Consider the following 21,421-nt stretch of genomic DNA (forward strand, 5'->3'; position numbering starts at 1 on the left):
TAAAGTACCATTGCCTCTAGAATGTTCTCTATTTACAGATATATCTGGTCTGTAGTCTCAACATGTAGATAAATGAGTGACTAGAATTTATAAAGGTCTCAATTGTTCAGCATTTTGTAAATACAGTGAAACTTGTTCTAAATGTCCTCTAACATGACAAAATTTAGTTGCTCTACCAAGAGAGTTCTTGTACAAAATATTTTTAAAGCACTAGAAGAACTAGCATTCCTAGGTTTTCTACTATGTGGGAATATCTTCTGTAACTTGTTTTACCGACACATTCATGAAGGTTGGGAAACAGAGCAGTGCAAATGGCTGCTTTAGATATGATGCACAAAATAATTTTAGGGAAGAATCTGGAGTAATGGAGGAGAACTGAATGTTTTCATAATGGGAAAGCCTAAGAAAGTACCGCTCTCTTATTTATTCATTGATGAAGAAAATAATTGTCAGTCTGTGAATATTTCAAAATATCTGTAACTGTATGCAAAAGTTAACACATGAAAGGGAAGGGCTACTGCGGATAAATTAGAAAAAAATTTCATTATTCCAGTATCATTGGAAGTAAAAGTGTTAGTACAATAAGTTACCAAAGGATCACTTTTTTCTATTAATTATGCAGAAAATACAGTTGAAGTTATTAATCCAACCCTAAATTCCTCAAATAGAGTTTTGATCTTCTGTGGAACACTTTTAAATAACTGATTTAGGAAAAGGTATTCATATTTTTTTTTAAAAAATAGACCATTTTTTACAATATGTTTATAAAAATGAATCATTAGCTGATCACGATTCATCAGAAAATCAAACATCAGTTTTTCTACGCAAGCTTCATTCTTGGGACAGATTTTTTTTTTTGTACTTTACTCAGAGGAAAAAGTAATGTTTTGTTATAAGTCACACACACACAGAAGCAGCTCTTTTTTTCTTATTGAAGCCCAACATGAAATTCTGTCTATTTTTAAGCTACTGTCTACAAATAATAAATTGCCCTATTTTTGTGGTTGTGTGGTCAGCGCAGTAGTGACTCACAGAATAGTCACTGTGCTTGATGTTGATAATAAGCAAACAGGTTCCAGAGTATTTAATGTTTGCAGGGGCAAGACTCTTGTATTATAAATTGGTCTCGATTTGCAGTACATATTCCATAAGAACAGGTCAGGAAAAACCATTTGATTTCTTTTTTTCAGCAAATAATTCTTGTTGTCATCACAATATTCTTACAGTCAAGAAAAACAGAGCTATAATAGGACAGAATTAATTAAATTTTATCATAGCATAACTGATTGTAAGCTCTACCAGTACAATGTCTCCAAGAAAACTGAAGGACAATTATGCTTTCCATGCTTCCTCTCTTAACCTTCTGGTTTATCATGTAAAAGATGTTTGTGTATCTGTGTATGTATCTTGCCCAACACAACCAAACGTTCATTATTTCTGTGTTAATAATAGTATAATCAAAACATTCCAACTATTTTTCCTAGCTCAGTTTTCCTACACTGCCAAGCAGGAGGTATAAGGCATGGGGGCATTTCACCACCTCAAGCATGCATCTTCTGGACAAAGTCCAGATGTCAACATGACTCTGTAGCAAATATGGCAACTTTATGGATTTTTAGAGGTTGATACTACTCTGTCTCCAAGCTTTTGTAAATACTAAAAGGTAATGCTATCTGTGGACACAGCAGATACAAGTTCTCCATTGAGACTGGCACAGTCTTAAAGAGGTGATTATAGCTTGGCCACATAAAATAATGCCAAGGGATAATTGTGTGGTCCATATTTGTTCTTTTTTGTGATGTCTCGACAGAGGATTCCAATATTCCTCAAAGCAATATAAATTTGTTTGGATGTCTGCACCATCCAGCATATCATGATCAGTGACTGATGAATGCTCATCAGGAGTTTTCTTTTAATTCTTCTCCTGAGTGTACCGAGCATGGAGAACCACACCAACTTTCAGAAGTGTGTCTGCAATGATTGCTGTGATCCAGCAATTATAAATTAACTAACTTTTTTGTTCTTTTTCTGTCAACATCACTTATTCTTTTGGTTTTTTTATTCAGTTACAGATACACTGAATTATGTCCTCTGAAAAAAAATTTCCTGACTTAAACTCTTAAAAAATTGCCCCATCCCCTGCATAATCAAGATCTTGTCAGTCCACTTGTTTGAAGAAACTTGAGCTGCCACCTTGTACATCCAAAGTGTCATTATTGGGTACATCCGGTGGATTTTGGAATGAGGTATTCTCAGCTGTTGGTAATTAATGAACCACACAATAGGTTGTGGCTTAGATGTGAAACAACAAGGAAAATTCTTATTCCAGAGAAACGTAAAATGTGTGGGAACTGAGGCCTACTGTCTCTCCAACAACTCCCACAGTCATATGGCAGGGTTTTCACTCTTCATGATGTTGAAAAGAAAGATGGAGAACAGGCAAAAAGAAAGATGTTCTAGACTACCTTTGGCTGCTTTGATTTTCAGTGACTGAACTATGGTCCTTTAGTTGCTGAAAATACTTGAAGCGTGGTAAGAAAATCTGGAGTTCCACAAGGCAAGATAGCATATTGTAAGGCAGATGTAAATACTTCTTGCAGGTGGGAGTGGTGGGTTCAGGTTCTCTCCAGTAAGGAAGATCGAACCTAAGTCACCAAATCCTATCTGGCTTTTCCACTGAGTGTCCAATCCTTTGACCAGTTAAGGTAACGCACTCAGATTGCTGCCTTCCCCTCTAAGTGCTTTCTTTCTTTTGCTTTTTCATATCATCTATGACATTCATATATCATTCAATTAAATGTCTATTTGCTTGTTTGCTTTTCCTTTCCACAACTAGTATAAATAAGTACATTGTGGGAGAAATAAAACTCATTTTTAATTATTTTGAGCATGGTAGCTTTTATGTGTGCCACTCTTTTTATTAGCTGGGAATTACATTTATAGTGATGTAAAAATAAGAGCAACTGGATGGGACAAATAACTCATTTTGACATTTATATACCTTCCATATATTAAATATATATGGAATTTCACACAATGAAATCAGGGATGAAAAATTATCATGAAAATAATTATGGTACATAAAATAATATTTTTCCTTTTTTTGTTTTTCTTGAGTTAGTTAAGAAGGCTTGAAAGGGTTCTGTAAGTGCTTCATTTGTTAAAAGCCATTGTAAATTATTCCAGCTTTGAGAAAAAATATCTTGTCAATCTCTTCTTTTGTGTTCTTTCACTCTGCTTCCATTACCCACTTCAAGGCTTTTACTTTCCCTGCTGGGCAAAGCTCCCAGAAGCCAAGGGAGTAAAGCAGGGATGCTTAGCTCTGCTTCTAGGGCAGTTCAATGGCTGCTCTGGGAACCAGACATTTCTGATATTCTGTAGTGGTTATGTTCCAAATGGCTTATGTGTCATCATGTCATTGGCTTCATGTCAGAGAGGCATACTGAGCAGGAACTGAGGCTGAGCATACTGGTTTGCAGTGACAGGCAAATAAGCAGAAAAATAGTATCTTAGTATCTGCTTTCTTTTCAGCTTTTCCATTTCATGATTTTTAGTCAAAATACATGTGTATCTAACTTTTGACAGGATTTTATACTGCTGTGCAAAATACAACCTGTTAGCAATTTATACCTTTGTGGCTCACAGTGGAAATATTGTTATGTTTGAAAAGAAATAAAACATTATGAAAGAAATTAAATACGGTGTTACTTTGGGTTTCTTCAAATTATAGATTTTTTTAGGTTGTTTTTAAAAATGTCTGTGATTTTAAAAGCTTGAAAGTAATATTCTTATATAGCTTTCTGTTATTTACTACAATGAATATATATTTATTGTTATATTTCTTCATAGATATTTCATTGATCATAACACAGAAGAAGATAGGTATTTCACCATTGATGCTAGTACTGGGACCATTAAGACTGCCAAGATCTTTGACAGAGAGGAGACACCTTGGTACAACATCACAGTGGCTGCTTCTGAGATAGGTAAATAATTTATTTGGCACATAGTGTGAAAAATAAAAATTAGAAAGGAAAATAATCACTTTCAGATTTTAAGAAAGACTACCTTAATATGTTATGTTCTTTTAAACACTAGTGGGTTTTTAGCTAGTCTGGATAAAGGAGAGTTTCCCACGTCTGTGTGAATACTCTTAACTCCACAGAACAATTAAACAAAATGCCACATGCCTATGTGATTCCACCTGTGTAAATTTGCCGCATTTCTCTGCATGGGGCAGAAGGCTGCCTATTTACCCAGCAACATTTCTAAGCATTCAGTGTCCTAAAATCAACAGCTTGTCCCATTTGAGTTTCATAGTTCATATGTCTTAGAAGTTAAGACTATATAGAACGGTCTAAGAAATTCATCTTTCCTTCTTGTATCTACTATCAATTTTACTATTTTAATGAATTAGATACTAAATTTATGGCCATGTTAATTTATAATCCATAGATTCCTTGCAGTTTCTGATTATGTCTCTGGCCTTTTAATAGGCAAATTGACAAATAAAGGTACAATAAATACTTACCTGTGCATTTGAAAGCCCTCTAATTTTGATGAATTTCCATTGCCTCAGATAAGCCCTGCAATGATCAAAAAACATCTGGCTGAGTAGTCTGAGACAAATATTTCTACTTGAGGCAAGGACAGTGTAAAGAACTTTTCAGTTAACCTTTTTATCACAGGGTCTTTATTTTTCCACAGTCAAAGTTTTAAATTTAAAAAACTCAACAAAACAAATGACGAAAGAAAAAATCCCATCTTGGATCAATAGATCCAGTCCTCCTAAGCACTATTCATGACACCATCTTTCAGTGGCAGTGATTTTGATCAAAACTGTGAAATACTTTTACGTATATTCGTTTTCCTTTTTTTTTTTTGGTTTCTTTTTTTATGACAAAACACAGGTTTTACTGCTAACAGGTGCCACTGACATTGAGCCTGGTCTGCTTTCATCTGTTTCATCTCTAGGTTAAAATTTAATCTGTTCTGCCACTACATCACTAGCACACACTACTAAATAAACAGCATGAACATATTTCATACACATAACAAATTGTTTCTTATTATTGTACCTACATTCACAACTAAATTGACATTTTGAGCTAAGTACTTCTCTGTAGTAAATAATAGGATCTATAATTTTATGATTAGCTCTTTGAAAAAGTAAACACTATCACTCCTGTGTGCTTGACAGTGTTTTCACATATAGAATGTGCTATTTCAATGCATCATGAAATAAAATATAATTAAAGCCTAATCATAAGCGGGTGCATAGTGTTAATTCAAAAAAAGACTTAAAAGCTACACTGGGACACTGAAAAAAGGAGTAGTCATGAGTCCTTTTTTGGAATCCATTGAAATGTAGTTATTTTCCAGAAAGAAATCTCAGTAGCATAAAACTTAAGCATAGCATTCTACACATTATTTGTTTCACATAATCAAAAGAGTTCTGGTACATTTATCATGGTGAGAAGAGCACGAAGAAGGAGGATTATGTTTATAACTAAAACAGAATGGAATGAATAATAAAAATTATACCCTTTTTCCTTTTTTTTTTTTTTTTTTTGACACTGCTTAGAATTTTCTGTTTCAGGTGCAATTTGTTACAGGGAAACATAGATCTGATTTTTTTGTCCCTTGCACTGTCTTTGTTATGGTTAAAGCTGGGGGTTGGGAAAATAAGTAAATCTATAGTTTCCGTTGGAAAAACAATTCAGTTATGAAAAAAGGAAGAGAGTAGTGAAGATGACAGGCAGACTGACAGGCAGCCTAAATGACAGACAGCCTTTCCTTGTGTCTAGTTCCTCAACCATTACAACACTGTTGCTCTCTTCCAAATCCATTGTGAACTTAACAATTGAATTTATGGTGGAGCAAGGAGCATATGCTGTGTATGGCCAAAGCTCTTACTTTAAGTGCTATCTATCCCATACCTACAGTCTTTTATGACTTTTGATTTCAAGTTCAAGCAGAAGGTATTGCAGAACTAAGACAAAAGCTGAAATATAGGTCAAAGGCTATGACCAAAGAGTTATTTAGCTGTGGGAGTGGGATTCTTCAAATTTATCTGACAAACATAGAAGCTTCTGACACCATTTGCTTAGCCAAGAACACAGCAGAACCTGCAAGGCCCCTAAAGATTGTACTCCTTCAATAACAAGAGGTGCTCTGCAGGTATAAAGTATTGGTTATAGCTGGTTTCTTGAAGTGTTTTCCTCTCCTGACTTTGTGTTACATTTCCTGTTATTAAATGTCCCTGTGATAGAATTCAGTTTCTACCTATCATCCTTTTGGCCACTATTTGTAACCAGGGTTATTTTACCTAAATGGTACTTAGCATTATATTTCTACCCCCAAATGTATGATATCTTCACGCTCCAGCCTTATTCTTTCTGAACCTTTCACAAGGCATTTACTTTTACTTTTCATCTCAATATGTGGTATATACACTCTGCATTGGTCAAATGTCCTCTCTGAAATCAGAGGAAGTCCTACCACTTTGCTCTGTGAGAATAATGCTGATGTAATAATCAGTGGGCTTTTCCTGTTTATGCTGTTACTTCTTAAAGCACACCATTACTATAAGAATGGATGATCAATCCTTTTCTTTCTTTAACATTCATTGCTCTTAAACAGCACCATACAATGAGGAGGAGTGGAATTTTTGTGTCCAGAAGCATCTACTTTGATTGTTTCAGTACTGGTGCTTCCTAAAATTTCTTTGTGGTATTAGGGAATAAGATAATAAAATAATACTGTAGTTTATGTTCAAGAATCTACAGACTAAATCTGGGGCAGGGGGAAGGAATAGTAGTAGTAATAGTAGTAGTAATGTTGTAAAATACGGTTTACATAGAATTATTACCATTTAATTGACTCCTTAGAATTCTTTGAAAAAATTTACAAAAGTCTGTTTGAAAGAGGGAGAAGATAGAATTTGCTTGGGTCTAGTAAAGGTTTTTGAAAAGTCTTTGGCAAGAGTAATGAGAATAGGAAAATACAAAGCAAGTGCACAATGTTTTATAACAGATGAAAGACTGATTTAGAGGAAAGAAATACAGTCATAGTAATACAGAAAATACAGTCTGTTCCTTTGGAAGTGGAAAAAGTTAAGGATGAGCTATTTTAAGGAGTAGTGTAGAATCTGTCAATTAGAATTCATTCTAATGATAGCACTCAATGATAGGAAGTGATTAAAATTCCAAAATTACCTGTCTAGATGATAAGAATTAAGGAAGATTGAGAGAGATTAATGTAAGAGCAAGACACACAGAAGAACAGTCTAGATAAATGAAGGGTGAAGTGGAATGAAAATTGTCTGAAAAGGCAGGTTCAAAGGGCTGTAACCAGCAGCCCAAAGTGCAGCTGGAGTCCAGTCAGTGGGAAGTACTCCCCGTGGTTGATACAGGATACAATGCTTTTTAATCTCTTCATTAATGGCCTGGTTGGTGGAACAGGGTGCACTCTCAGCCAGTTTGCAAACGACACAAAACTGGAGTAATGGCTGACACATCAGACTGTCATGTTGACAGCCAGAAGGATCTCAACAGGCTGAAGAAGTGGGTGAACAGGAAATCTTGTGAAGAGAGATTTAATAACAGGAAATGCAAAGTCTAGCACTTGGAGAGGAATAATCCTATGCACCAGTTCACATGGAGGACCAACTGAGAGGCGGGCAGCTTTTGAAAGAAGGATGTGGAACTCCTGGTGGATGAAAGCTGAACGTGAGCCAGTGATGTACCCTTGTGGCAAAGGAGGCCAATGCCATTCTGCACTGTGTGGGAAAGCATGTGGTCAGCAGGCTGAGAGAGGTGATCTTTCCCCTCTATACAGCCCTGGTGAGGCCACACGAGGAATGCTGCCAGATCTGGGCTCCCCAGTACAAAATACTGGACTAAGTCCAATGCAGGAGCATGAAATCCTTAGGGACTGAAGTATCTCTCATATGAGGATAGGCTGAAAAGGCTGGGATTGTTCAGCCTGGAGATGTGAAGGCTTATAAGGAGCTTATCAGTGTGTTTAAATAACTGTTAGGGGGAGTGTAAAAGGTGACTAAAGATGACCAACATGAGGAAAGACTCATCTGAGTACTATCCAGGAGGCAATGTGTACAAATTGAAATACAGAAAATTCCATTTAAACCAAATAAGAAAAATGGTTTTACTGTGGGATTGATCAAAAATTGGGACAGGTCACATTGAGAGGTTGTGGATTCTCTTTCTTGTAGCTATTCAGAACTCAACTGGACATGGCCCAGACTAATGCACCCTAGTAGATCCAGCTTTGAGCAGAGAAGCTGGACTTGCAGATCTATGGAGTCACCTTCAAAATCAATGATTCTGTGATTTTTTTATACCGGGAACTGTGTTTTGAATGTGGAGAAGAAAATGAAAGAAGAAAACAGAGAAAACCAGCTTCTAGATATGTTTTTCAGAGGATGTTAACATCAAAAGACTACTGGAGTTCATAAAATATTCAACATTTAGATGGATAATAACTGTACTTCTAATTAGAAATGTGACTTTTTGAAAGCAAGATAAGCACTTATATTTCAAAGATTTTAAAGGTACTTTCTACTGCGAAATTTCTGCATATTTCTCTTACCCAGCTGGTTATCATATCAGTGTGTAGAATGGATTGCTGGGTTAACTAGATAGATCCTCAACAGTTTGGCGATGGAGTTGTGGTGCTTCTGAGTGTCTCCAAAATGCTCTGCAATTGTTTGAAAATGGAAAATCAGGCAGTTTTCCACTATTTGCTTAAAGGAAAACTTCAATATGATGGGTGCAAAAACTTGTGTTTGAAGGGTCAATACAGAGTTCCTAATTTGTAAAGCTGTGGCAAGGCTGTATAGAACAGGAGACTTGAAATAATGATGTTCCTGCCAGGTTCTGTCAGATCCCCCAGACTTAATGAAAACCTATAAAGAGACAGCAAAAAACCACCACATGATGGATACTGTATATACAGAGCTTTGATACTGTAACAGATTAGAAATCAAAATACTGAAGAGACATCATTATGCAGTTGACTTTACAGAAAAAAAACCCAGAAATCTCCAAGGTATTAGACAAAATCAGATATTGGAAAAAAAAACCCCAACCAAGCAAATATATTTGTCTTCGTTTATATGTCTTCTGTATTTTATTTGCTATGCATATTCCTTATATGAACTTCAGGGGAAAAAATACTGAAGTGTTGGGTTAGAGCAGTACTTCATTGAGAAAATATGCAATACCCTATGTGCTATGGAAAGGACACCGTGAAAATCCTGTCATTGCAAAAAACTACTCAAAGAAATAACTTTCAGACATGTTTTAATAGAGTGACAACAAACCCTGTTCAGAATTAAAATATGTGAAAAAGCAAGATAGCTCAAAAGAATAAAAGTTTGGAACATTTATTTTACAAGAATTACAATACAAAACATTAAAGTGCCTTTTCTAATTACAACATAAGTAGTTTTTTAATGTGTCTTGGTAAAAACAATAACAGAAAGATACAGTTACATAATTCAGAGGAAAACAGGATTCACAGAGACAAATAATAATTTCCAGCAGTGAAATATAAAACCCCTTGAGAAGTTGAAAAAAGAAAGTCCTATAATTACATCAAATAAAGAGATAAAGTGTATTGTTATAGTGAGGTGTGGTTATATCTGTTCTTTGGAATCACAGGGATATTGCTACTCATATTACTGTCATTAAACAGCAAGTTTTGAGAAGAATTTGACAGTTCTTTTTCACATTTTATGGTTGCAGAAAAGATATTATTAAGATTTTGGTAGAATATTAAAATATATTACTCCTGATAGCACTACATGAGGCTGTCATATGGAGAAGGATAACTGAAGCTAGAGGGGAGGTATAAAGTATACATAGTATTTCTGCTAATGCTATTAAGAGGCATGCTGATTTATTTTATAAAAAGTGAAATGAAAAGACAAAAATAAACAATTCATTTCCATTTATTTTGAAACACATGAAAGAAATATATGCATTGCCTGAAAGAAATAAGTCTTTAGAGGAATAGTATCCTGGCAGAGAGCATGAAAACAAAAGAACAAGATGTTGCGACAATTTATTTTCTCATTTTAAATTTTTCCACATAACCAAGAATAACTCTAATAGTTTGTGTCAAATAATTATTTTTTAAAAAATGTTTCCTTTACAATATCCTTAAGAAAGTAATCTAAATCAGAACAAAATGCTGTTGCAGTTTTATAATCTCCTAGCACTTTGTATCTGGTGGACAGCAGGATGATTGTTTAATACCAGTGAGTTTGCTGCTAGATTCATGTCTCAGTTTTTCTTTGAATTTTTTCTTACAATAAATAAAAAATGTCCTCATAGTGATTTTCAGTCTCAGTTTTTTCTTCAAATGTAATGATTTGTGTATCAATAGAGAATAGACTTAAACAATGAAATTCACTAATTTTTTTTTAAATATCATTAGAAGGAAATATTTTTTTTGTATTGTTTTGCTATATCTATTATTATCTCTATAGGTACATTACAGTAACAGAAATAAAATTGTTGTCATAAACCCTGCCTTCACTGAGGAAAAAATCATGTTCATTCTTCATCTTTGACCTCAGTTGCATTCTGCCTGCTAGCTCAGTTTCAGAAAGAGTTTTGGTATTGGTAACGTTTACTTTATTTTTCCAAGAAACAGATTCTGACAATTTTTTTTCCCTAAATCTAAAACAGATTAAAGTAGATTGTAAAAACAAAACTGCAGGGTCTGAATTTTGAGACTCTATTGGTCATGGTGTAGTGATGACCTGGATATCTGGTATCTTTTTACTGGTGAGAGCTGGACGCAGTACTGGTACCCTGTCCAAACTTACCAATGATACACAGTTTACTTTAAGCCTTGGCAAGCTGCCTACTAATGCATCACAAAAATACGAATTTATAGCATCATAGAATCATTAAGGTTGGAAAAGATTTCTAGGATCATTGAATCCAACCATTTAGCCTGGAAAAAAGGAGGCTCAGGGAAGACATTATTGCTCTCTACCACCACCTGAGAGGAGGTTGCAGCAAGGTGGGGGTTGGCCTCTTCTACCTAGTACCAAGTGAGAGGACAAGAGGAAACAGTTTAAAGTTTTACCAGGGGACATTTTATCTTGATATTAGGAAAATTTTCTTCATTGACAGAGTGGTCAGGCACTGGAACAAGCTGCCCAGAGATGTGGTGGAATAACAGTTCCTGTAAGTGTTCAAAAGTCATATGTAGCAGCATCTACTGTTCTTTTAAATGTACTTATCAATGCAATAAGGAAAGCCTACAAAAAAGGTATTTAAAAAATCCAACAGTTGTTGAAAGGCAGTAAGGTCTCCATCCTATTCAAGAAATGATGCTTCTAATTCCAATTTCAATGCTTATTCCCTATTTATATTGGTTTAGTCATTGGCTTCTAGGCATGCTGGATTTTCTTCTCCTGTTTCTTTGGGAAAAGCTATGATGAAGGTACTCCTACATTATCATCTGAAAATGGGGTAGGGTACAGCTCTTCTTAGCTCCCAAGGTGGGGCCCCAGAGAAAGGATAGAACTTGGAATCATATGGCATTTATTTCCCCATGGGAAGCTTTGTGACAGAAATTTCAAAAAGGGCATTTCCAGCCACAGAACTGGTATATTTTCTGGTGCCCTGTTCTAATCAGGCAGTCAACACCAACATTGTCTGTGAGAATTTTGCTTGCATTAAGGCAAGAGGGAGTTTCCAGCTTGAAAGCTCTAAATGTTTTTGGTCTAGTGCAATGCTATGATTTTTACTATTGCTTCTATAGCTGCTGCTGCTATCACTGCTACTGTGATCCAAGAGAACTGAGCAGCACCTTCAGCTTTGTGTTCATCAGTGAAAAGTTAAATTTTGCTACAAGAAAAAAAAAAAACATTAGCTATCCAAATTCAGATAACATTATTTAGAGATACCCACTTCCTTAGAAAAAACCAGACTGGAACATTACACTTATTCCTAGATCCTGCATAATTTTCTCCTTGCCAGAAAATTTAGTTTATCACATATACACCATCCTGAATTAAACCCAGTATTTTATGAATAGTGCCACTCTCATTTGCATATTGGGCATTCTTTTGTCACTTTAGCTTTGTTTCAGTGGTATATTTTATTCTTCCTAGATCTATGTTTATTCTTCTAATATGTTAAAACTAATCTTTATTAGAGAAGTGTGATGAGTGCTTTGTACTTCTCTTTAAAAATAATGGTGTAGAGAGCTAGTTGAATTTCCTAAGTATTGGTTTGCATTCTAAGGTCTTGAAAAGATGTCAAAATGGGCTTATACAGTAAAACAGTTATGAAAGAATCTACAGTTAGGTACCAGTCTAACTTAAAAAAAAAAGTTGAAAAAAACCAAGAAAACAAAACAAGAAAAAGCAAATAAACAAACCCACAAAAGATTGTTGATGTCAGGACTTCAATTCTGAAAGTCATGCAAGTAGAATTTATTTTCATAAAGCCTTTGGGAATTTTGTTATTGTGAAAAGGAAGTCTCAGACATCAGTATCTGCATTAAAAAATCTTTCTTCTTAAATGGGGGTTTTAAAGTTTGCCCCCAGAAACTAGTCAAAGAGAAGACTCAAGGCTTCACATTGGCTGTTAATTGGGTCTTCTGTAAATTTATAGTGGACTTGCCAATAGAGGATCTGGTAATGAAATTGATTCACTTTACAGATGTTTAGTATTCTGGAAAAAGAGCTGTTTATTCTGGGAAAAGTCTCAAGCATAAGAAAGCAAGTCCCTAGCATAGGTGAATCAGAGCAATGTTTCTGCTTCCGTTACCCCTTAAAACAGAGCATTCACTTTGAAAAATCTGCTCTTGAGGCATAATGCTAATAGGACACAGAATATTTTGTAATGTGCAGGCCTGAAATGTATGTCAGCACTGATTATCTTAAAACTGGAAATCTGCCAAACTCCTGCAAGAAATTTGTCTAATTAAGAAAAATGTACAATTAAAAGTGCCAATTATTAGATTGGTTTGGAGATTGAAGGTGAATTGTATTCTTGAAAAAGATAAGAGTTTATGTTAGTTCTCAAAATCAAAACTTAAGAAAAAGGAAAAACCTTGTATTTCCTTCAATTCCTTCACATTCTCTTCCCCCATTATAAACTGTTCTGTCGCCTTGCATGCAAATCTATGTTGTATGCACACTCTTCAAGACTGTTTTGGTAAGTGGTGTTAATACTGTACCTATTAGCATTTTTTAGTGAGTAGCCTGTCAGTATGGAAATTTTCCTGCAAATGTCAGTGATCCCATGAGGTACCTGCTTCCAGAGAGTTACTAATAGTACTGTGTGCGTAAAGAGCACTTTCAAACTGATGAGGTATTTATAAATTCTTTGTACTGCAAAACAGCTGCAAAAGAAATAAAGGTAACTTTACTGAATCTCCATAAACCCTCTATGTAAAACTACTGCAAATCTAACTTCCTCGAGTAAGAGTGCTCTGGGTAGTAGTGACAGGAGGCATACAAGAGGACACATTCAAGGTGGGGCAAAGAGGTCTGCAACACTGTACTGAAACAAAAGTATTTAACTCTTTTTGTCACGCACTGGACTAAAAAGTTTGATTTTTCCTTCCCCAGTAACTATTCCAAACATGCCAGGCCTACAGAGCAGTCCTTTATCTGTGGTATCCTCTGCCCTGTGCTCTCCCTGCTTTTTCACTCCCTTCCTCTTAGATATATTATACCCCCTTATACCTTTGAAGATGACCCTGCTTTGAGCTGGAAACTGGACCAGTGACCTCCTTTCAACTAAGATTTTTCAGTGATCCTGTGATTATCTGATAATCACAACTTCTGTTGCCTTCTTGCTAAAGCTCTTCCAGGTTTTCTATAGTATTAAGATCTTCAAATTCTTCATTATCATTTATGAATCCCCTCCCAAATGTATTTATTTGTCATTAACTCTTTACAGTGATCTCTGCCTTCCAGCTCCTTGCTATGATTTATGTACTCTCTCTCCATGTGCATTGTCCTTGCTTTCATTTATACCACTTTCTAGTTCACATACCTCACAAATTATATTCAAGAACCTCCCCAACAAAGCCTTAAAACAGAAGTTTCTTTGAGCCATAGATATCATGTTCTGTAATTGTAATTAGAGGATTTTTGTAATTTAATTGTCTGATTATGTTGACAGAGGAAGTTACCTAAATGAGTTGCAAGCTATATTTAAGTGAGCAGTAAGAAATTTTAAATCTCTACTGCTTGTGGTGTTCTACACAATCTGTTGACCTACATCCAGGAAAGGAACAAACATCTTTTTGTATTAATACTCATACTGCAAGTGTTCTCCTGGAGAGAAGATTGCTTCCTTCAGAAATAACAGCAAAGGTAGATAATGGTTCCCTTCTCCCAAATTCTTAGTGGAAGTCAAGTGTCATTCTTCCTTACCTTCACTTCATATATCCCTAGCATTTTAACTTTCCTCAAAGTTTTCCACTAAAGGTGTGGAATAGAAATAGCAGTAGAAAGCCTCAGTCTTGCTTAAACACAGCTAAGATAGTCCAGTTTAGTCCCTTAGTTCACCTGTTACAAAGATATTCACAGGTTCAGCATAAAGCTGAAAATAACAACTGTCAGGGAAAATTTCAGCAAGAAAATGGAATTTTCAAGTCTATAAATGTCTTCTGAGAATGTTCTTTTAACTTCTAATGCTAATGGTAGTTGGGAATAGCATTACTCTCTTAGTTAATTCTTCCTTTTCTCTTGACTTTTTTGTCTCCTTTCTATTCACATTTTATGGGGATAGTTGACTAAGTTCCAAAAGTGAATTAAAATCATCATCTGAACATATACATATTAGTTAAAAAGAAAATGTGAAAAATCTGAGGGAACTTCTAAGACCTGGATGCTTTGGCTAGTATCCCATGTGAAAACCAAGAAGGAGAGGTCTCTCCATTTGCTGAATTAAGTCCAACATTTTCAAATATTCTTTCATCATGAGTGTATATGACTGGTAGCTTTAAAGCCAAGTATGTGTATAATCAATGTTTTCCAGAATTCTGAACAGAGATCATTAAAGGTGTGATGAGTATAAGGCATTTTAAAAATGACCCTTTTTAACAGAAACATGGTAAAGATTCATTACGAACAAAATAACCATGGTGAATGAAGTTTGGACTACTAATGTTTCTCTCCTTTTTTTTTTATTTTTCTTTTCTTCTCATGAACACACACAGGGACATGAACTTTTAAAATGTCAATCTGTAATACCCCATTCTTCCATTTCATTGTATTTGAAACATTGACTTTAATGTCTTCTACTGATAGTCTCATTTAGTTGGTGAACATAAGATAAAGTTTGTCATCTAACTGATTGATACTGGTATGAACTCCAGAAGCCATATATTAGTTAATTATAAAAAGTTTAAATACATAATTCTCTCAACAAAATAAAATTACCTTACTACTTAGAAGTAAGAACAAGAGTGTTATGGATCGAAAAGAATTGGTTTGGGTTTTTTTTTTTCATTTTATCATGGAAAGTGTATTCTTGTTGAAAGGATTCAATTTCTCTTGCATTTTTGAGACTGTAATCTTTCTGAGGGTGAGCTCTCATGAAAGTACAGATCACAGCCTAAGGCATTGTTACTTAAACATTGTTTTCTTCCTGCAAAAGCCAGACTCACTTCTGCTAAACTTTCTTTTCTTCTCCTAAACCACACTCACTAATTACTATGTGAAATACCATAGTAACTTGTGAGAAACCTGAACTCAAGCTTGGGAAAGGTTTATATGTACTTATGCATTCATATTTTATTATTATAGTTGCATTTTATTTTCTAAACCCTTTAAGGAACTGTGAAAAAGAAAAATGCTTTAATATTTTTTTGTGTTAGATTTAATTCAATATGCTAATGACACTTTAACATTCATTACCAAGCAATTAATCATTTCTTAGCATACAGTGTAACATGTAAGTCTAGCAGCTTCCTCCCACTTCATTTCCAGAATAACTTCTATTTGATATAAGCGACTTGAGACTCACAAAATACTTCCCACTCTTTTTAATTGCTATTTTTTCAAAACAGTTAATGAACCACAACAAACATCTTTTAGTATGTTGTTACCTAAATTTCTGTAACTGCATCCAGTTTTCATCTAGTTATTGTGTTAATAAACCACTTTTAAATTGAGGATGACATTCAATATTGAGTATTTCAAAAGGCTTCATAACATCCTGTTTTCAAAAGGCTTCATAACATCCTGTGTGTTTTGCAGACAATCCTAGGCTAGTGAGCCACGTTCCAGTTGGTGTTAGAATCCTGGATGTCAATGACAATCCTCCAGAGCTTGCCAGAGATTATGATATCATCGTCTGTGAAAACACAAAGCCTGGTCAGGTAACTCTCGCACTATATTTCTCCCAGTGATAACAATTGCTTTTTTTAATGATACATATGTCAGAAGTTTGGAACATGTCATAATTCTTTCTGATTTCATGTTAGCATTTTGCATTTGATTGAAATTTTAATTGTATTAGACAGAAGCGAGAAAATTGTGGCATTTGTTCAATATCTCTTTCTTGCTGCTGCAAAAAAAATACTCAAACTATCTTCTGTAAAGACAGGTAAAACTTTAATCCTGCCAGATAAGGGATAGAATTTGACAAGCCACTATGCTGAACAAAGTGAATGAAGCAGATTTAACATCTCTCATGTGAGTGCCACATAGTAGCAATGTTTCAAATGCAGCTCACTGAAATGGCTGGTGAGCATGGCTCACATGCTCGCTCTTTGCATGTTGGTTGCCCTGTCTATGCAGGGTCATTACATGAAAGATCTTGAATGGGTTTTTCACAACTATGAGCATGGGAAGGGCCAGAACTGAGACTGAATAGCTGAATCATATTCCAGCCGCTGCTCCTCTGATTGATGCACTTCATTGCAGTCCAGGGTTTGACAATTTTAACAAGTGCTTTTGCTTTTCTGCATAGATTGAGTTTTTACCCACACTATGCTTGTTTTTCATTATTGCACAGGTTGTATGTTTCAATTATGAGCTCATATCTTTCCTGAGGAATATATTACTAGTAATAACATTATTTTCATCAAATCCTTGAAAGCAGTGTACACAAATGCATAGTAATATATTTATATTTTAGAGCTGAGACTATAAAAATGCCATACTTTGTCTGACTGTAGCCTGATCAAAGTTGTCTTCACTCTAACAGTAGCCAAAAGCTGGCACCTAAAGGACAGTATAAGAACACGGCAAGTGTGTATGACAATTACCACAAATACTTCAGATTGTTTGCAGGTCATTTCCTGATCCAAATGTGGTTTGTGTATTTTCAATAATCCTTTAATAACCATCTCATATGAACCTGTCTAACTTTTCCTATAAAAAACATAAATTTTTGATATCTGCTACCTCATGCACCAAGGCATTTTGCAGTTCAATTGCATCCTTCAAGAAGACCTAACTTTTTTTTTTTTTTTAATCTTTCCATACTGTCTTCAATTTATATTTACCAGTTCTCTTGGGAGATAAAGACGGAGTGCAGCTGATCCCTATTTATTATCGCTGTGACATGCATAAAACTCTAGCACATTGTCCCTTAGCTGTATCTTATACAGAATGAGTCAGTCCTACTTAACTGGGGCAGTCCATGATAAAGCCCTTCTAGACTTTTGATCATTCATCTTTTATTCCTTTAAACTTTCTCCAATTCCTCTCTATTCTCCTTGAGATAGAATCAAGATCAAGATGCAGGTATGCAGTGAAACTTGATATCTCTTATTAAATGCTTATTAAAGTAAAAATAATGTTCTGAAAACCTCAAATAAAGGCAGATATAGAAGAATTAGAATTTTTTAAAAACTAATGTAAAAAAAAACTCTTTTAAGCATTAATTGCAATTGCTTTCAACTTTTTCTTATATTTTTAAATCACATAATTTAGCAATAAATGTTCATTTTATATAGCCAATAATAAAGTAAAGCAGGCAGTGAAGCTATCTCAGAAATGTTCTTTGCTTAAAATATCTCAGAAATGTTCCTTGTGCGTAGCTAATGTTTCACAGCAAAGTTTTAATTCTCCAGTTGTAGTCTTACAAATGATAATTTACAGGTGAGATCTTTAAGGGATACAATAGCATTGGCTCACTATTTGGGTCAGCCTTGTATTTTCCCCTGAGCTACTGTTGCAAGTCTGAATGACTCCTGACCGTGGCAACGCTGCAATTTAACACCCAAGATAAGTGCTACCATGAGGGACTCTACAAGCAGTGGTTTAACGCCAAAGGCTGGACCAGCTTGATACTGTATTCTTCAACTAACAGGACTCCTGTACATATTTGTAATGAGATTTTTTTATTTGCATTTCACAACAAGGTTTTAGAAAAAAATGTAACACTAAACAAAATCCAAAACAAAGCAAGAAAGTACGTGTCTTTTTCTCAGATGTTACCATCTAGTCTAAGGAAAGAAAAAAGTAAGATGGTGTTCAACAAATATTAGCGAGGGGCAAATAAACATTGCGGAACACCACAAGTGTTCTATATGCTAAAAAGTGTTCCTAACTAGGTGGTTCTGAATCACTAAAAAGACAGTATAACTTTGAGTTATCCATCATCCTGTGAGAATGTTTCATAATATTTATCTCTACAGAACAAATTCTGTACTGCTGGGGACATCTGCTTGACTTGGGCTTCCTGGTTGCACTGTCCTTAACATTAATTATTTCTTTCCTCAGCACATCCATTTTGAAATTATTATGTGTGAGATAAACTAACCAGTAGATTGCCATTGGAAGTCTTTTTGTTATTGCTTGTTTGTTATCAGAAGATCCTTCTATGGAGTGAAATCACAGTATCATCTAATTGCAGAGCCTTATCTCCTGCTTCTTTCTCCCTCCACTGCTCTACCTTTTGCATTAAAAAAAAAAAAAAAAAAAAAAAGCTTCAAGTGCTTAATGCTTAAGCCTTAAGCTTAAATGACCAACCCTAAGGCATGTCAAAAAGAAAATGCTTGTGAGGAGACGATAATTTCCATGCTGAAGTGACTGCTTTAGTCACTTAGTAATCATAGAGTTGAGAAGATAGACTAAGTATCTACAATAGATTCCAAGTGAAGCCTGATTGATATTATACATTAAAGTAGATAAAGTAGCTGTGATTTGATCTTAGATGACATTCAGACGTGGAGGATACTGACTACTCGACATATACTGATTTTGTAAATGACTGCCAATTTTAGCCAATGTAGGAAAATGACATTTTGCCATCTTCCACAAAAGAAATCAATGTTAGCTGGCAAGGAATGCCTCTACTATGTGTTTGTCATGTGTATATTTGCTTGTTTATTGATTCAGTTCTAAAAAGATTCTGAGTAAAATTTAGCACCTGCTCTCTGTCCTCTTCAATTAGTTCTCCTCAGTTCTTGAAATTCTCTTTTCTCATCATGTCTCACCTTTAAAAGAATAGCATGACCCTTCAGTTTCATCCTATCAGTGTTGTCAACTGGGCTTTACTGAAGCTGAGGTTATGTGTCTACATCTTTATTTTAATCAGGCTTTGCAAGGTACATTTTAATGTCTACTAATAGGCTATTAAGTACTTGGTCAATTAATTAGAAAAGGGTTAATAGTACATTTGGATGTCAAGGTGACACATACTCTTGTTTCTCACCACTGAATGAATGTCTTAGAAATCTTTTCTGAAAGTGTGTGAACTTTCTGTTTAAAAACAGATCTCTGAAAATGCTTTGACCTGTCCTAGTAAACATACAATGTTTATTTTCTATGTGAAAAAACGTAACTTCTGTACCATGTGGTGCTATACTTTTTACATACATTCATGAGTTCAGGGAATACTTGAATTTCTGTGTGTGAAATCAGGGAATATAGACAGTATATTTTGAGTTATAAAGTTAGTCTTAAAACAAAATAATTTTTATACTAGTCATGTCACTGAGGCCTTGATCAAAGGTATTTTTGTTGCAAAATGGCATGTTCTTGAAGCAGCATTCTGTAAAATGTCACTGAATGTTTTATGTAGCACAGGGCAACAGGATGAAAATTTATCCACAAGGCTGTCAAATAAAAGCTGAAGCTGCACAGCAAATTGACTTATATTTCACTGAGAAACACCACTGAGGATTTACAAACAAATATTTAACAAAATAACATATTTTTCTTATCTGAAGTTTTTACAGATGTGTATGGTATTTAACAGTATTTTTAGTATTTGAATAATAACAGAAATTGATTCTTTTGAACATATTCTATCACCCTTTTCTTTGTCTTGCTGTGTCACATACAATTTCAACACTATGAATTAAACATATATAGCTAAGAAAATCTTATATTTCTGGTTTTACATGGTTGTTTCACTAACAGTTGTGCCACCTTTTCAAAATTCAGTGGTGAGAAATTAGCTTTTGCCAAAGTTTTCAACCAATATTGCCATGACTTTGGTAAAAGTCATATGCATGATTATAGATATTTCAGATTGTTTCAGATTGATCTTACTCTGCTCCACTTCAGCAAAAAAGTATTAAGGCAAACTTGTAAAATATTCTTGGCAACCATCGTAAGTATTGATAATTGTCTCAGATGTGTATAGTCAGTGCAATGTACTTTATTGTGTATAGTACGTGGAATAAGCATTATACCCTATTGAGACATCATGGCTTAACCCCAGTTGGCAACTCTTCCCCACGCAGCCACTCGCTCACTCCCCCACCAGTGGGATGGGGAAGAGAATCAGGAAAGTAAAAGTGAGACAACTTGTGGGTTGAGATAATGACAGTCTAATAGTATTGCCAAAGCTGCACATGCAAGCAAAGAAAAGCAAGGAAATCACCACTTCTCACAGGCAGGCAGGTGTTCAGCCATCTCCAGGAGAGCAGGGCAACATCACATGTAGCAACGTTGACTTTGGAAGACAAACACCATCACTCCAAACATCCCCTCCTCCATTCTTCTTCCCCCAGCTTCATAAGTGTGCATGACATCATACAGTATGGAAAATCCTTTTGGTCAGTTGGGATCAGCTGTCCTGGCTGTGTCCCCTCACAACTTTCCCTGCACCCACACCCCCTCGCTGGCGGGGTGGTACACGAAACAGAAAAGACCTTGATGCTGTTCAAGCCCTGCTCAGCAATGACAGAAACATCTCTGTGTTACCAACAACTTTTCCAGCACAAATCAAAACCACAGCCCCATACCAGCTACTGTGAAGAAAATTGACTCAACCCCAGCCCAAAGCAGAACATGGTTTAAAAATATATTTGTTTTTCTTCTCTTAGGTGAATGGAGGTAGAGAATTGTGTGGTGTCTTTCAGTTTTAAAACAGACCAAACCACTGGAGTCTGCACTGTTTATGTTTCAGGTTCAGTCCAGACAGAGTATAGCTGAACACTGGACAGAAAAAAT

The 21,421-nt window shown here is 35.2% G+C and overlaps 1 protein-coding gene across 5 annotated transcripts in view; it reads left to right on the forward strand.

Moving 5' to 3' along the window:
• CDH18 (cadherin 18) overlaps nucleotides 1-21,421 on the forward strand; it is a 522,337-nt gene that overhangs the window by 479,661 nt on the left and 21,255 nt on the right. For all 5 annotated transcript variants that reach the window (XM_039548866.1, XM_039548869.1, XM_039548870.1 and 2 more), the window contains 2 exons: nucleotides 3,850-3,986; nucleotides 16,265-16,386. In XM_039548866.1, coding sequence (XP_039404800.1) covers nucleotides 3,850-3,986; nucleotides 16,265-16,386 — 259 coding nt within the window. The remainder of the gene's footprint in view (nucleotides 1-3,849; nucleotides 3,987-16,264; nucleotides 16,387-21,421) is intronic.

Source organism: Corvus cornix, chromosome 2 (assembly GCF_000738735.6).
Source record: "Corvus cornix cornix isolate S_Up_H32 chromosome 2, ASM73873v5, whole genome shotgun sequence".
In the NCBI taxonomy this organism is placed as follows: Eukaryota; Metazoa; Chordata; class Aves; order Passeriformes; family Corvidae; genus Corvus; species Corvus cornix.